Source organism: Mytilus galloprovincialis, chromosome 9 (genome assembly GCF_965363235.1).
Source record: "Mytilus galloprovincialis chromosome 9, xbMytGall1.hap1.1, whole genome shotgun sequence".
Classification (NCBI taxonomy): Eukaryota; Metazoa; Mollusca; class Bivalvia; order Mytilida; family Mytilidae; genus Mytilus; species Mytilus galloprovincialis.
The window spans coordinates 75,812,222-75,829,715 of NC_134846.1; the positions used below are offsets into that span (position 1 = coordinate 75,812,222).

The window sequence follows — 17,494 nt, forward strand, 5'->3', positions numbered from 1 at the left end:
GTCCTGCCTTTTTTTTTTATTAGTTTATCCTGACTTTTTTTACCTAAATTGTCATCCTGCCTTTTTTTTTTTTGCGAAGTGTCTCATCCTGTCTTTTTTTTTACTCAAAACTCCTGTCCTGCCTATTTTTTTCAAATTTCATCCTAGCCCCCCCCCCCCCCCCCCCCCCCCCCCCCCCATAATAATCAAATGGTAGCTCCCTTAAAAATACAAAATGTAGCGTGCAATTATTAACAACTTTTGGAAATAATTTCCAAGTAACCATTTTCAAAAGATACACTGAAAGCTACTACCAATTCACCCCTTTATGTTTTAGACCCAAACACGGTAACGGATAAGAACATCAGCTGGGTCATCTCGTTTAAAAATTAAGAAAACAAAGTTTGTAAATATAAAGACTATGATTGTTTTTTCAAAGAAACATACTAATTTTACTTTTGTTTAAATAAAAAAACCGGGATTTTCTTCTTTGATAAACCATTGTGAATAAAAGGGAAAGTGAGGTATACGTCAATGAGACATCAACCGAACGACACATAAAACTAAAAGACAAATACAGGTCAACGTCCAGTTGAGACGAACGATGAACGGACTTGCAAAAAATACAATCTTGAAATCAGAGTTTAATGGATATTATCATTACAAATGAATCTCTATTATCATACAAATTATAGTCATATATAATGACATATATATATATTCCAAATGTAAGCTGTAGCAGGATATCCACCGATTCATTCAAATATCATTGTTTCCTTCAACATAACATTCAAATGTTAAATTAAATGTCACGGAAATGTTGTTTTAATATTAATATTAATCATAAATTCATAAATATTTAAACTTATTAATATTGTGTAAAAATATTGTAAAACATTATGAAGATATTATCAATACCATCATGTTACAATGTATTACAGAATAAACGACTGAATGAGACAGACACAAGTGGAAAATGTCATACATTTCTACTGTAACAAACAAAAGAAAGTTGTCTTATGGAAAATAGACCCGATATTCTTCTAAATAGTACCAAATATTTACCGAAATTAAAAAAACATAAACACAAGAGATAAGGAAAAGTCTGTGGCGTACGTCCTAGACTAGTTATTGTACCAGCTACACCTCCCCCCTTTTCCCCTTACCCGTAAAATTGGAAAGAGATCTGCAAATCTAAAAAAAAAAATCATAAGCCGTCAAAGTTTATATTTGAAAATATATGAAACTGCAATGCTGATAACAATTTTAATTTTTAATCAGCTATGAGTTGGCAAGTTTTTTAGAAAGCTATAACTTATTTGTTAATTTCTTCTCGACCAGAATATGAAGAATAAGATGTTTGCCACTGGACGTCAGAAACATATATGAATCGCCTCTTATTCATATATTGTTATAAAATGTTGCACTACAATGTACTGAAACTCCAAATCAAGATTGATGTATAAAAAAAATGTGAATTAGAGCTATTGGTACTTAACATAGATACGTTCCACAACGGTAAGCATAGAAATTGTTAATGTCAATACACTCAGATTTTGACCTTGGATAATTTACTTGTAGTGTTCACTACACACTGAATCAATAATTATCTAATCATAGCTAGGTGTATTGAAGAAGCAGACTTAAAGAATATCAGCCGCCTTGCAATCAATAAGCAAAGTATTCCTCCATGTGTATATATTAGAAAACTGCAGCTAAGTTTATTGTAATGTTGATGTTTTTAGTCAAAGGCGCGGCTCTATGAAGGTAAGCGAGTTTTATCTATAACTTAGTCTATCTGTACCAGGTAGGGATTTACTTTACAATTGAATTGTTGACTATATTCTAACAATCGATAGGTTAACCTAATATAATTATGTCAAATAACATTTCGTAATTATAATTTATATATGAAAAAGCTACAATCGTGATGCATTCATGGACCAAGAGTTGGGTTCCAATCCCCTTTCGTCAGATTTTATTCTCTAACTATTTACAGTTGTCAATAATAAGCCTTATTACAGTCCAACTTTACTTGCTCACTCGTTTACCCTCTATTAAAAATCTTATATGATGAAAGAATCATATGTTTTGTTAGTTAATTCGGTAGATGTTTCCCTTGTGAAGTCAAAATCATATGTGCATGATGTGGGCAGTGTAGTGCATATATAGATGGTCAATAAATCGTAAGGCCAAAAAAACAAAAGTGTTTTTCGGATTTCCCTGGTTTCCCTGTTAGAATAAACCTAAAAATCTATCCTAATTTTCAAATTAACCCTCAACACTCAAACTTTTATCATGTTTATGTTTGGCGAAACTACATAATTCGTTGACCCTGTTATGGACAAAAAGTCCATTTCTTGTAGTTTTACCTGTTATATATATCTTTTTGACAAGTTATTAATCTAAACGATATGCATTGTTGACCAGCTATGCTTATAGGTTGTAAACATGTATACATGTATGAAGACGATGTGTGCGTGTTTATTGAACTATGCTTACTCTTTAAACAGTCCTGGGTTGTAAACAGTCCTGGGTTGAAAATAACCATTTCATAAATGTAAAAGGTACGTTTTGGCGATCGAATGCGGAAGTTTTTTTTTTTTTTTCTTCTTTAAACTTCAATTTAAATTATTATTTCTAAAAATCTTTAATCATTACATATTGTACAGTGGTTATGAGAATAAAGAATAGATATAGCAGATACTAAAATTTACGTTTTGTATATGAAATTTACAGGGATAACCGAATTCGGGTTTATTCTTATCAGATTGATTTCAGTACTTTCGAAGTGTTTGAATATTACACATACATTTGACTGTTGTATACATTAAAATAAATAAAACCCGTTGGACATTTTTATGAAATTTAGCATTTGATAAGATATAAACTATCATACAAGTGGGAGGTTACGATAGCTATAAAACCAGGTTTAACCTACAATTTCCTCGGGGAAATGCCTGTATTAATTAGGAATATGATAGTTGTTTTCCAATCGTTCTGTTGGTTCATCAAGTCGAGCACCTGCTTTTGTCAGGTATATATATATATGATAAACCTTGCAGTTTGGTATCTTTGTTACTACTGTTTTAGAGTCAATTTATTCGTTTTTCTGTTGAATGAACCGTTTAACTGTATGTTAAATAGCACACGAGCGACCACTGCGAGTATAAAAATCAAAATAGAAATGCTACACTGTTTTATTTGAATTCTAATTTCTTATTGTTTACGATACTAATTTATACTCAACATTCCTTTTTTGAGCATTTGATCGTTTTGTGATTTTTAGGTTCCGTTGCATTTAAAGCTGTTTAGAAAACAAGTCATGTAAAAATATTCATTTAAGGCACATTTGATATTTCTTCACTTTTATTTTAAGCATGCCAAGTCAGGAATATGACAGTTGTTGTCCATTCATTTGATATGTTTTATCATTTGATTTAGCCATTTGATTAGGGACTTTCCGTTTTGAATTTTCCTCGGAGTTCAGTATTTTTATGATTTTACTTGAATTTATACATAGGTAAGATGAACGGAACTTTGAAGAAATGGACGTCGCTATTCCGTGGATACCAACACAGATGGGTGATCCTCACTAATGACGGCTGTCTAAAGTACTACGAGGTAAAGAGAAATCTCTATAACTTATTATTTGAAGTAAAAAATATATACTAACGACGTAATCCAATGAATCTCATGGTCTTAAAGCTTAAAATGTGCATCAAACATGGGCAATACCACGTCGTTCAATCTATCGAGGAAACAAGTGGGAAAAAATAAAACCACTCACGCTGACCGTGAAGTATCAATGGTATTGTTAAACACGGTATAACTTGTTATAAGACATTCTGATCGAGTAAGTTGATTTTTCTTATTATTCCAAGGCAGTGTCGATGTTGAAGTATTCGCCAAAAGCTTTATGTCAATAGGTAATACAAAAGGCAAATTTGACCTTTTGTCTAGTTACATCATAGTTTGGTAGATTGACAGAAGTTAAAATTAGATATATATAAAAGCAATAGTCTTGAACATTTAAAGTTAAATAATTTTCGCTTAGAAAATATTTCAAACATAAGTGTGAAGATATGTTATATTCAACCTATGGTCCGCTTTCTCACAAAGTTACCCTTTATATATTTAGACAGAACCGGATGACCTAACAGAACCACCGAGGGGACAGATAAAATTATCAGTAAGTACCTTGGAAGCTGATTTCTTAATAGGTATTACAAAAATGTTAGTCATCTTTGGTTTGGTATTTCTCTATATATGGTAATCTCTGTATTTTCATGAACATTCTAATTTACGGACTAGTTGCTGAGCCGATCGTTCAAGTCCCTCATGGGTAGTCAATGCAAGGTAATTAACACCCCCTTTCATTTTTTCCATCTTCGTCTTCTTGTTGCTTTGGTATTGAAGTTTAAAAGAATAGCAATTTTACGGTCTTTGTAAGTATTCGTAAGCTGTTACCATTTCAGATAATCCCTAACGAAGACGTTGAGTTAACGAAGTCAAAATATGACCAATCTGCTCACTTTAATGCATAAAAAAATCAATTTGATCAGTAGTATATCACAGATTGATCAGTAGTATATCACAGATTGATCAGTAGTATATCACAGATTGCATTAAATGTATCTTTGCGGTTCCGCACTAAAGAGACACATAACGAATATGTACACCGCATTATATTTATTCACAGTTCGACTTCAAAATGTACATTTGAATTTCTTAGAAACAGTAGACGTTTATTGGTGGGAAATGAAATGAAATGATTTCATTTGTCATTTTTATTATCATATACATATATAATGTTCACCAATTTGTACAGGATAAGTAGAATCTGTTAGTTGATATTGTATCAAGTAAATCTTTGAAATTTGGTTTAATCCTAATGAAATACCATCTTAAGTTAAAGATATTGTTAATATCATAATAAGTAAAATTGTTTCTGTGTGAAGTTTGCAGAAATAGAAAGGAAAGATGACAAACGTTTTAAGGTGATTTCAAATGAAGGTCAGAAGTTCAGTTTTAGAGGTAAGTTACCTTTATTCAATTCATCTACTTAATATGGTTATAGTGTGAATACTTATCATTTGTTGTTATACTAATGGATTTATTGGGAAAAGACATTTGGTTACTTACCTGTGCTTGATGTATAAATACGAAAACAGCATTAGATTTAAAAGGTTGCGTTGGGTCTGATGCCTCGCGTAAGAAGAGTGACACACTCTATACAGCAGTCACTGCATACGAACGATGTATTGCGTAAACGCTTTTTGGGAACCTGTAGGTGTTTTTTTTTTTTTTTTTTTTTGGCAAAGCTAATTTTCTGACGCTACCTGAATTGAACTTTTCCACTACCAGTCCAAATTGTCCATTGTTTGTCCCTTTCTACAACTTCACAGAAATATCTTATTTGATAAATATTTTCTTAAAAATGTATGGACTGATGGAAAATGGATGTGAGACACACAATAAATCAATTCCTCAATTTATAAAAATTGATATTTAAAGAATATGCAACAAAAAAAGATATTAAAAAGTGAGAAAACACAATGTCAAGTATAAATAATTTGAATATGATCTTAATGATCCTACTCCTTTATAGCCTATACATTCAAAAACATATTTTACTGTATATTAAACTATACTCAACTTTGAATATATTATATTAATTTAAAAGCCGAAAATGAAGAAGAAGCTGACCAGTGGATAGCTGTCATTGAAGATATCAAATCAGGAGCTAGAGATGATCTGTCAGATGTAAGTTTCTAAACAGTAGTATGCCCCCCCTCCCCATGGGGGTATCAAAGTAATCACTTAATCACAAATGGTTTGCTAGTATAATCACATAATCATTAATTTAAGATAATCAAATAATCAAAAATACAATCCAAGTTTATCAAAAAATCCAAAAAACATTAAATAGTTTGTCTTGTAATTAAATAATCACTATAAAAATAGCCAAGTAATTACATAATCGAAAACCCAATGCGGAGGCTCAGTAGTTACACTTTAACATTTTTTAGTCAAAGTTTCCTCTGACTGCTAGGGTATCTGACGTCTAGAAGTCTGTGTTAGTCGACGACCAGTCCCATATTTCAGATTTTTCTAATTATTAACCTATTCCAAGCTTATTGTGACATGAAGCCCCCATCTATTAATTTGATTTTAAATTACGACACCAAGGTGACGTGGACATAGAATCATATTCAAAACAGTGTAGCTGTGGCCATTGATTGACGACCTTAAATTATCCCATTGACTGGGGTAGATTATGTGAACGTTTGTCTGTAACGGCCGTTGCTCACTATGTACTTGTTAAAGACACTTAAACTGTGGGGTCACAAAAGGTTCTCAACACCTAAATTAAGAAATTAGAAAAATTAATCAGGGAGAACATGATGTTTTGATTTATATTTATAATATAAATCAAAACATAAAGTTATTCCTAATTAATTTTTCGAATTATTTTAATATTAAAGGCGTTAAGAACCTTTGGTGACCCCACAGTTTAAATTCTATAAAAAGTAAGTAGTGAGCAGTTGTCGTTACTGACACACGTTCACCTAATCTGTCCCAGTCAATGGGATACTCTAAGGTCGTCAATCAATGGCCACAGCTACACTGTTTTGAATATGATTCTACATGTACTGTCAAACAGTCATGCACATGAACTGACGGACGGATGGATGAAATATTACCTTTTGAAACTTTGATGTGTAGGTATTAAAAATAATTACTTAACAAAAAAATATACGTAACATATTAGGAAACGAAATAGTTGTATATCGCTAACTATATAGTATAGATACTATTTGAACTTGAAATGAATTTTATTCATCGAAGGAGGAAGAAAAAGAAGAAGAGGACGAAACAGATTCTGTACAAGATGAAGAAGGGAATAAGGAGGTTGTTACTCAAGGTATTTTATTTAACTTTTTACAAAAGTATAGGAGTAGTTGCTAGAATAACGTAATATGCATGTTTTACCCTATCTTTCCTTCAAATATGCAAGACTTCAAGCAAAGTGAACAAATGCAGTATAAGTAAAATATACTCTTGCCCAACAATAATATATTGTTGCCTATGTTTCTATCAAAAAATTAACACACAATACTTTCAAAAAGATCGAAGAAAGATGTAATAATAAAATACTTAAATGAATCATGCTTTCACTGATCTGAAGTTAACTATTATACTATATTGTACTTTTTATTTTGTTTTCCCTGCAGCTCTTCCTTATTCAAATGTTAACAGATAACTTAAAAGTATTATGCTGAGCCTTGTAATTGATGTAAGGGTTTCTTTGCACCCTCTTGTTAATCAAAAGGTTAAAGTTGAAAAAGCCAAATAATGCAATTCTTTAGAAGTATTTTATTTACATATATTCTGTGCCATTCTTTAAGTTCAGGGACAGTATATTTCATTAATATTCTACACGCCTCTTTGCTTTCGAAACCCAAAGGTTAATCATATAGTTTATTTATTTAGTTTTCCATGTACCACTTTGCTCATCAAATTCCAAAACTGCTAAGCTTCTGTTTAGCCAGAGTTGTAGGTAAGTAGAATGGCATTTGATGTTGAAACAGCAAAATGTCGTGACTTTTTGTTAAGCTGTCATATATTATATAATTTGTTATGCTGCTAGAAAAGTGAGCATGATATTTGTTTTATTACTTGTTTCTTTGATAAATTTATTTTTCAGGCATTTGTTTTCATAAATTGCAGAAAGTATTTTCCTTCCGTTATGCATTTTCTTTCTACTTTATCTTTGTAACTGCTTTGGTAAGTGCTGCTATAGTGTTATAAATATTGCTTAATATTTTACATTAGTTCTAAATATTATGATGCATTTTTTGGTGTTATGGTAACGGTTAACTCATTGCTCATTTGAACTGTCGAGTAGTCCAAATACAAGTGTGCATCATTTTGGTTATCTTTGTTTCAACTTGATGTTAACAAGTCATTTTCAGTAAAAAGAAAGTATTTTTTCAGAGGAAACTAATTTCGAAAGAAGGTTTACGTCGTTGAAAGGAGTTGTCAAGACTATAATGTCACAAGAACAAGTTACAGCACAATTCAGAAGGCTAATGATTGACAGCAAGAGGTACACATTTGTAAAATTGAAAATATCTAAAGTGTCTTGCGACTATCAGTATTTCTTTTTCGCATTTACTGCTTCGAATGCATGTATTCAGCTTATATATATTCTTATCATTTGATTTTTGCCTTTTGATTAGGGACTTTCCTCGGAGTTTAGTATTTTTTTTATTTTACTTTTATCACACCGTTCATTTTTATCATGCAAAATGATAATATCTTGGTACATTTTAATCATGATTAGAAAAAGGATTAATTAGAATTTAATGTTTTTCATTTATGTATGATAATTTGTTATCATCATTTTTCATATACTTAGGAAGAATTTTCAAGTTGTTGCCGCTATCGATTTTGGATCTAGTTATACATGCTGTGCCTTTTCATTTAAATCTGAGTACAAAAAAGATCCTTTGGATATACATGTTGTGACAATTGATGAAAGTCATAAAGAACCAACTATTCTACTGCTCAATCAGGAAGGTCAGTTTGATTCCTTCGGATCAAAAGCAGAAGAGAAATTAACACAGTTACAACAAGAGGACCCAGATGGAGCGAACGATTGGTATCTATTTCGAAATTTCAAAATGCAGCTTTATAATAATAAGGTAATATTGACTTGCATTTCTTATAGTTTGAAAGTTTGAAATTATGTTTTCATTATTAATTTGAATGATTAATAGTCAACAGTAGTATTCCGCTGTTCGAAAGTCGATTGAGACATAAACAAATCCGGGTTACAAAATAAAACCGAAGGAAACACATCAACTATAAGACGAAAACAACGAAACAACAGAAACACTCAGGTCATGGAATTGTTTCATTGTCTGTTATGTATTATTTAAAACCTAGTAGGTCATACAAAACCAAGCCTTATGTTAGCGGTTTTGTTTGCTCATCAGTATGTAAAATTGAGATATGGCTATGTCCTTTCAGAGTTTGTCGAAGCTGTTGAAGTTTAAAGATTTGGGTGGAAAGTCTATGAAAGCAGATTATGTGTTTGCACTATGTATCGAGTACATATATAATATGGTAGTGGAGAAAATCTTTGACAAAGATAGTTCATTAAAAGACTACGATATCCGATGGGTATTGACCTGCCCGGCAATGTGGAATGAATCAGCCAGACAATTTATGCTCGAAGCAGCAGAAGAGGTATGAACAAAACATTCAAACTTCCATCCTCAAACTTATGTTGTTTATTCTAAAATGTATGCCATATTTTTATACATTCTATTTTACAGGCAAGTGCATAGAACATCATGTGCGTTTTTCTGCATTTTTGTCTTTTTCTTTCTTTTATTTGGGGTCATCTATCGTGAAAGGGAATATTTGGTAACGATTCAACGCATTTTTAATGTATTTAGGTAAAATAAAAAACACAAAAAAATCAACAGCAAAGATATTTCATAAATCGGTTGAAAATTGGAAATTTGCATTTGTAATGGGTTACTTGAAGTTACGTTATTTGTCCTAAATCCTTATTTGGTTCAAAATGAAAAGTAAAAAAAACCAAAAAACACTGGACTCCGAAGATATTCAAAACGGAAAGTTCCTAACCAAATGGAATAATGTACACAGCTCAAACACATCAAACGAATGAATAACAACTGTCATATTTCTGACTTGGTTATGGCATTACTTACATTTTTAACGAATGTGAAGTTCTTAAACAAAACCGATTTTACTTTGAAATGGCGTTAAACAATATAGCATGTTTAGTTTATAAATATTTAAAAAAAAATGTTTGCATGGTTTTCCTTTCTTGCTGGCTTGCAGATTTTTGAAATTAACTTGATGTATAACAAATAATAGACACAGACATATCAAAGTATTGTCTTTATATATCTTAAGTAAGCAAAGAAATTTATCACTGGTTAATCAAGGTAAAATCACTAAATGGAATTCACATACTAAATAGTTATAAGACAATTGGATAGATCCAGTATGTTTCGTGTCCAGGTAAATTCCAGGCAACTTCGATAAACCGGTGTTCAGATCACAATAAATCCATTAAGAATATTCAAGTCAAGGGTGAAAGGTTGTGTAGGTAGTGTAAGCGTATCATGCTGTATATATATATATCACATGCCGGCATACAAAAATATGATATACATGCATCACCTTCTATGCGAATCCACACTTGGTTAACATTTCACATTCTAGAATAGATCACAAAATCTTTACATCATGTTAGATCACTGTATTGAATCTGGTCAGATATTCATTTGTTTGGATCAAACTTACATACCTGAACCGAGGTAAAGAATTGAACCATCACATCGGTTCATTGCTGAAATATTCGTTTATCATTAGGAGCAGACATTTTGGTCATATCCTAACAAACGTATATCAGTGTGGATTCCATAAGGTGAAAATGCGAATATGTATATTTTTTCAGAGTGGCATTGATAGAAAGAGCATTACACTAGTATTAGAACCAGAAGCTGCTGCAATTTGTTGTAAATGTTTAGAAACAGACAAGAAATTGAAGGGAACCAAGGGAACGCATGTGTTTGCAACGGGATCAAGATTTCTCATTGTTGATCTAGGAGGTATGACTATCACATGCTGTCACAAACGCGTACCAAACTTCTCAAATGGTCTGTTGGAGAGAAAAATGACTCCCAAAACAAAGCATATTTATAAAAGTGAAAGGGTTGTTGGAAATTGTTTTAATTCATTCCAAAGTACTGACACATTTTTATGTGATACATTTTTAATTTGAATTTGTATTTCTATGATTCAGTTGTTTTAATACTTAAAACTTTCTAAAAAAAGATAGATTATAAATGCTCCTTTCATTGAGTTGAAAAACTCGAGGTTAATCTTATTAAAACTGAGCTGTTATTTTCGTCAAAATATTTGGAATTGGTAAAATTATTACTATTTTAAAGTATTTTTTATTAAGATAACATAACACCTGTTTCTGAGCTACCTTGTTTGGACTTTAATTTGGACAATTTACTGTTTTTACTAAGATCTCATTACACGCTATAGAGTGCCTGATTTGATTGATTGATGACTGTTGAATTTACAAGAATCAAATGCATGTTCAGGCCAATAACTTGTTAATGAGACATGAACAATTCTACAATTTTTCTTTGTCGATAGAGGTTATGAACATCTCTTTATAGGAAATGAATTTAAAATTAGATAGCATGAAACATAAAGAAGTGCAATTTAAAATAAAATAAATGACTTATTTGATATATTATTTAGGTGGAGCAGTGGATATAACTGCTAATGAAGTTTTAGACTCTGGACAACTTAAAGAAATATACAACGCCTCCGGTGGTCCTTGGGGAGGTAATATGATCAATCATAAAATATGGATCGTAATCTATGATTTTTTTGGCAATGCTGTAGTCCAAAACTTCATGAAAGAACATGGAGACGATTATTTACAAATGATACGTGCAGTAGAAGAAGAGAAGAAAAATTATGACTTTGATGAACGTTTTTATGTCGAAGTTCCTGATTCATTGCTTGATGAGGCAAAGAAATTGAATGCCGACCTTGTTTATGACAAAAATAAAGATGCCGTTAAAATGGTGAAAGGCAGATTGCAAATTGAAAAGAAAATGGTAAACGCCATATTCAAAGAATGTATCGATACACTTTGTAAAAATATAAAAGATTTGCTAAGCAAGAAGGAAACCGAAGATGTGTCTAGTCTTATAATGGTTGGTGGGTACTCGTCGTGCACCTTATTACAGAAAACCCTAAAAGATATGTTTTCTGATCTAAAAATAATATATCCACCTGACCCTGAAACAACTGTAATAAAAGGGGCTGTTATAATGGGTCACATGAATACACCCATTGCAAGAAGATTAGCACGATATCACTACGGAATTGCAATCAATTCTGAACTTGACCTTGTCGAGTCGTTTAATGGATCTCTTGCGGAACAAACAGATACTGAACCAGAGTTCCTTGCTTTTATTAAGAAATTAGACCCAATTAAGGTAAATGACGTCATTGCTGAGTATGATGTTCCTGTCAGTTCTGGACAAGAGAAGGTGATAATTGAGGTATATGCATCAGACAGCAATGTACCACCGAAAGTTGTTTCTGATGCTCACTGCAGAAAAATAGGAACAATACGTATAAAAATGTCAAACATAAATGACGATACCACGCTTAAAGTCGGTATGTCCTGTGATGGAACAGAGTTTAAAGCTGTAGCGAGAGATTATACGACTGGGAGATGTTTTGCTGGAATATGTAGATTCTTAGAATGAGAATCTCAGAAACTTTAAAAATATGACTTTGTTGCAATGTAAAGATGACAATACATTCCATGTGTGTATGTATGAAATAAATCAGCTCATTTTATTCAATGTGTATAATTGTCTCGTAATAATACTATAAATAACCAATTTGTTATTCTCTGTTATGCATTGAGACCGTATATTAATGTTTCAAAATGTATTCTACAATCTGGGAGGACTTTTCCTAAAACTATTGTTATGGACTGAAATTTTAACCAGTGTATTATCCAATAAAATTATTCATTAATTTCATACTTCTTTTATTCATAAATGGGAGTAATAGTATTTAAAAAAAATCGTTGCTATACATATGTCTTCTATAAATGATCTTCTGTTAAAATGAACCAATAGTTAAATGTGTACAAGTGCATTTTCCAAAAAAGTGAAAAAGGGCATTTCTCGTTTTTTTATATAGATTATACCGTTGGTTTTCCCGTTTGAATGGTTTTACACTAGTAATTTTGGGGCCCTTTATAGCTTGTTGTTCGGTGTGAACCAAGGCTACATGTTGAAGGCCGTACATTGACCTATAATGGTTTACTTTTTTTTATAAATTGTTATTTGGATGGAGGGTTGTCTCATTGGCACTCACACCCCATTTTCCTATATCTACATGAGATTCAAAATGGGAAGAAAAATCTGAAGGTTAACAAAGACAGACGACACTATAAAGTCACGCAGTAAAAATTAAAACAATTCAGAGTCAACAAAGCATTGCACAGAAACTAAAGTAAATCCTAATGTCAATAACAATTGGAAGCTATATTAACTTTGGTTTATATACTTAATTAACCGTGGCTGCAAATTGCAAGAGATTGGAACGAGATAACTTTCCACTTAAGTCTTAATGACGTGGATGTTCAGAAACTATGGGACACCAAACAGCCTTCAATAATGAGTAAAACGCATACCGAAAGTCGGATATAAAAGGCACAAACATTACAAAATTTAAAAGAAAACCTGCTGTTCGGTGTGAGACAAGGATTTTTGTTGAAGGTAGTACTTTGACCTATACTTGTCTACTTTTTTAAACAGTGTGAATTTGATGTAGAGTTGTCTCATTGGCATTCGTACCACATCTTCTTATTTCTAAATGAAGAAACAAACAAAACAAAAACGGCTCGATATATGATCAAACCATAAACGATTAACAAATACACCGTGTAGAACGCCACATGCGGGGTGTCGGTTATGTTTGACATGGGGTGGCAATTTCGAAGCGACGAAAAAGTAACAAGGTAAGTTCAAGCATCAAAATTTCTTATTTCTAGAACTCTCAGTACTTTATAATGTATTGCACGGAAGGAACCGCAACATAATCTATTTCCTGAAAGCAGAAGCAGTCGTTTTCAGTTCTCAGTTTTCTCAAACACCTCGCCCTTGTTTTCCGTGTTGCAGATTTTGAGGCTTTATATGCAAATTTCGGTATAAAAACTACTTTACACAGCTACCCTCCGTATCATTTATATAGAATTGTATTCCTCTCATTGACTTATACCAAATACCAGTTTCTTTAATAGTTAAAATTAATTGATTTATAAAACTGTTATTCATCAAAATATAAAGTGTCGCTCGGGGTGTCAGATTTATCTAAAAAGTACTCGTGCACACCGCAAAAATCCATTAGTCCTAAAAGAATTAGAACACTCTCTCCAATGAAACACTCACCGGCATCTTTTTCAGCGAATGACAACACAACTTCAAGTAATCCTGAAGACGATGATACTACAATTGTCAATGAGAAAACAACGACTTGTACACAAATATACAACGGAACAGGTTTACAAGAAAAAAATGATTCAAGACAGTTATTTCGTTCGTAATCGCTCAGCTAGCACTATCCGTTTTCTGTTACACATCTATCATATCATATCTACTTTAAAGGTCTACTCTGACTATATACATATCTCTAAACGAACCAGTATTGAATAAAATTTGAAGAATTTGATGTAACCTGTGTTTTTCTAGGTTGAATTTCTGTTACATTTATGTTCATATTTGTGTAGGTGTGTTTGAATTAAAAAGTATTAGATAGAGATCGATTTATAAGAAAATGTATTCTTTTTTTATGACAAGCCTCTACCCCTTGCGACGCAAAATCTGACACCCCGAGCGACACTTTATATTTTGATGAATAACAGTTTTAAAAATCAATTAATTTTAACTAAGAAACTGGTATCTCGTATAAGTCAATGAGAGGAATACAATTCTATATAAATGATACGGAGGGTAGCTGTGTAAAGTAGTTTTTTATACCGAAATTTGCATATAAAGCCTCAAAATCTGCAACACGGAAAACTAGGGCGAGGTGTTTGAGAAAACTGAGCACCGAAAACGACTGCTTCTGCTTTCAGGAAATAGATTATGTTGCGGTTCCTTCCGTGCAATACATTATATGGTACTGAGAGTTATAGAAATAAGAAATTTTGATGCTTGAACTTACCTTGTTACTTTTTCGTCGCTTCAAAATTGCCACCCCATGTCAAACATAGCCGACACCCCGCAAGTGGCGTTCTACACGGTGAAATATGACAGAAACCAAAAATAACCACTGTATTACTGGCTCCTGACTTTAGACAGGCGAATATAGAATGTGAGCGCGTAACTCTTCCACAAAAGACATGAAGTATACCATCTCAAAGTGTTCGCAGTTAATAAAAGCTACTTCAAAGCTAATGAATCAATCATGTTTCCCTAGAAAAAAGTATCAATCAGTACACATATTTAAAAATGACACGTTGAAATTAATCACATCCTTCATCGAATATAGAAAAAAGTCAAGTTGTTGTTATTGCACGAAAATGTAGGACCGAACTAGTTATAATGTTTATATATGAAAAAAATATTCTTTTAACAATCTTGTAAAAGTCTAGGTATCATTGGGATATGGTGATGATTTGATTGGAAAGATTAAAAAACATAATTGGTTTTTTTTTTTTTTGGTTTTCATACAAAGACACTTGAAATGTAATATTGAAGAACCCGGATTCAATTTTGATATGAAAAAAGTCCTATATATAGACATTGATCGTAAAATTCTTTATCATAAAGATAATGTAAAACTGCTGTCCATCCCTTTTCATTACATTTCTATCACACAAGATAAATGAATGAATACTAAAAAGACATTGCATGAATATTGGAAGAAGTTCATAATTATCTTTGATATAAGTCTATGATCAATAATCTATCTTCCACATGATATATATTTGAAAACTTGACTGGTGGCTACCGTTTAAGTCTTGAAAGTTTACTCAACATATTTCATTTTGTTTAAATTTTGTTAAGACAAAAAAAAAATTGAATATACTAACACCGATCTTTCAGCATCTGCTTTGGATGTAAATTTAACATCTCTTACCTAATAATTATGATTGTACGCATTTCATACGCTTTTGGACATTATACATACTGGTTTCGCATGGAAGTATCGATTAGTTTCACATAATGTTCATTATAGGGTTTTGAGTTATTTCCCTTAGAATGTAGATTTTTGTTTTACATTATGAATTGCATTGTTTCCACTTTTATCTTATATATATTTTTTCTGTGAAAAAAATATGTTCAACAAACATACAAGTACTATTTTTCCCAAAATGGCATGTTAGCTGCATGTCATTTGTTCTTTTTAAATTGTAGTCCTAAAACTATGTTGAGTGAGTCCATATTTAGCCGCATATAAAACTTGATAGAATCGCTTCAAGTTTTTGAAAAAAGTATTATTTGGTGGTGTTACTATAAGTATATTTATAATAATAATAGTTAATGATGAACTCATCATCAATATTTTTTATTAAACGTTTCGTAAATTGAAGTTTCCTTTTATTTTTTTCGGAATTCAATTTAGTTGGTGTAGATAAATAATGTGTATCATTATCTATATAAGAAAACAGTTCAATTGCGCTATGAATAGATAAATTGATACGTGTTGTTGACATTTGGTGGTCTTGTTTTATTGGTCAGCGTTATGGCACCCAACATGTTTATGCATGTATAAAATCCTTTCCAAGATGTCACAAAAACGAAATTATACTACAGGGAAACAATTCGGAGATAGGTTTAAGTTGGCACGGTAGTAAACAAATTTCAGTATGTAGTTTGCTATTTTGTGTAACCTATTTAAGTCAATGTATCTGAACAGTGTGATTGGACAAAAACACAGTATCGACAGAACATACTTTCCAAAACTGAGGGATGAATCAGAAGAAAATGAATTTTTGAGAATTTTTTTGAGATTTTGTATCCACTACATGATTCAAGACTTAAAAACACTATTGACCTTAGGTTCTGAAAAATAGCAAAACATGTAAACAGTCATCATACATATTCAAATTTATTTCTGAATATGATAATGAAAGTACTTCAGATAACTGTGTATGTAGAATTTTTGGCAGCGTTAGAAAGTGATGAACATTCTTTAAAGCTTAAGGCTACCATTATCCCTATAGGCCATGCCACGTTTACCCGGACATTAACTAATCTGCATTAAACTTGCATTTATATGTTTTATTTGTATTTATATGATATATCATAGTATCTATAGATTAATATTAAGGAGTTTATTCGGATGTAGAAACTCGTCCTTTTGAGACTAGTTATATGTTTCTTCGTTCCGCAGTCATAGTTATATCTCAAGTCGAGATGATTTCAGATCGCTAGAAAGCGGCGTATAACCATAGAATTGAACTTCAAAACATCCATTTTTAAATGGAAAGGGGTAGGTGGGTAATTCTGAGTAAACGGCACAATGTACATATTTATTCATAAACCGGGCGCTTGAATATGTATGTTTTGGTACAAAATTCGCCTGAAAGTATTCATATTTCCTAACAAATTCGATATTTTTTATTGTTGCATGTCAATAATTACATCGTCACTGTCTTATTGAACAGTGGTAAACTACTGTTGCCTTAATTTATTTATTCATTATATATGATGTCTTGGTTTCTTCATGATGTTCTTTGTAATTGTGAGTTAATTCTATTTTTTACTTAGTAAAAACAACGTTCGATATTTAATCATTGTTAAGCGTAGAGAACGATACACCTAAACAAATAAATCACTAATTTTCTTTAAGAGCTTAAAATTATCTCACATTATCTGTATTTGGTCATGGACAAAATCGTTCTAAACCG

The 17,494-nt window shown here is 31.7% G+C and overlaps 1 protein-coding gene across 5 annotated transcripts; it reads left to right on the forward strand.

The window, feature by feature from the left end:
* Nucleotides 1-1,586: 1,586 nt before the first annotated feature.
* Nucleotides 1,587-12,399, forward strand: LOC143045956 (heat shock 70 kDa protein 12A-like). 5 transcript variants are annotated; one of them, XM_076218816.1, is made up of 11 exons: nt 1,589-1,746; nt 3,503-3,603; nt 4,121-4,171; nt 4,941-5,016; nt 5,666-5,745; nt 6,832-6,907; nt 7,981-8,092; nt 8,405-8,690; nt 9,019-9,237; nt 10,484-10,637; nt 11,305-12,399. In XM_076218816.1, the coding sequence occupies exons 2-11, from the start codon at nt 3,508-3,510 to the stop codon at nt 12,327-12,329; spliced, it is 2,175 nt and encodes a 724-aa protein (XP_076074931.1). In that variant the 5' UTR covers nt 1,589-1,746; nt 3,503-3,507; the 3' UTR covers nt 12,330-12,399. The 5 variants fall into 5 exon arrangements, 4 of the variants coding, with proteins under 4 accessions (XP_076074931.1, XP_076074932.1, XP_076074933.1 ...); XM_076218817.1 differs by lacking the exon at nt 1,589-1,746 and adding an exon at nt 2,232-2,546; XM_076218818.1 differs by lacking the exon at nt 1,589-1,746 and adding an exon at nt 3,060-3,142.
* The last annotated feature ends 5,095 nt before the right edge of the window (nt 12,400-17,494 follow it).

Bases quoted from the DNA above. Each gene is read 5' to 3' on its own strand.
- LOC143045956 (XM_076218816.1), top strand. From the start codon at position 3,508: ATGAACGGAACTTTGAAGAAATGGACGTCGCTATTCCGTGGATACCAA. The intron at 6,908-7,980 runs GTATTTTATTTA...GTATTTTTTCAG, and splicing joins TAAGGAGGTTGTTACTCAAG to AGGAAACTAATTTCGAAAGA. The intron at 8,691-9,018 runs GTAATATTGACT...ATGTCCTTTCAG, and splicing joins TGCAGCTTTATAATAATAAG to AGTTTGTCGAAGCTGTTGAA.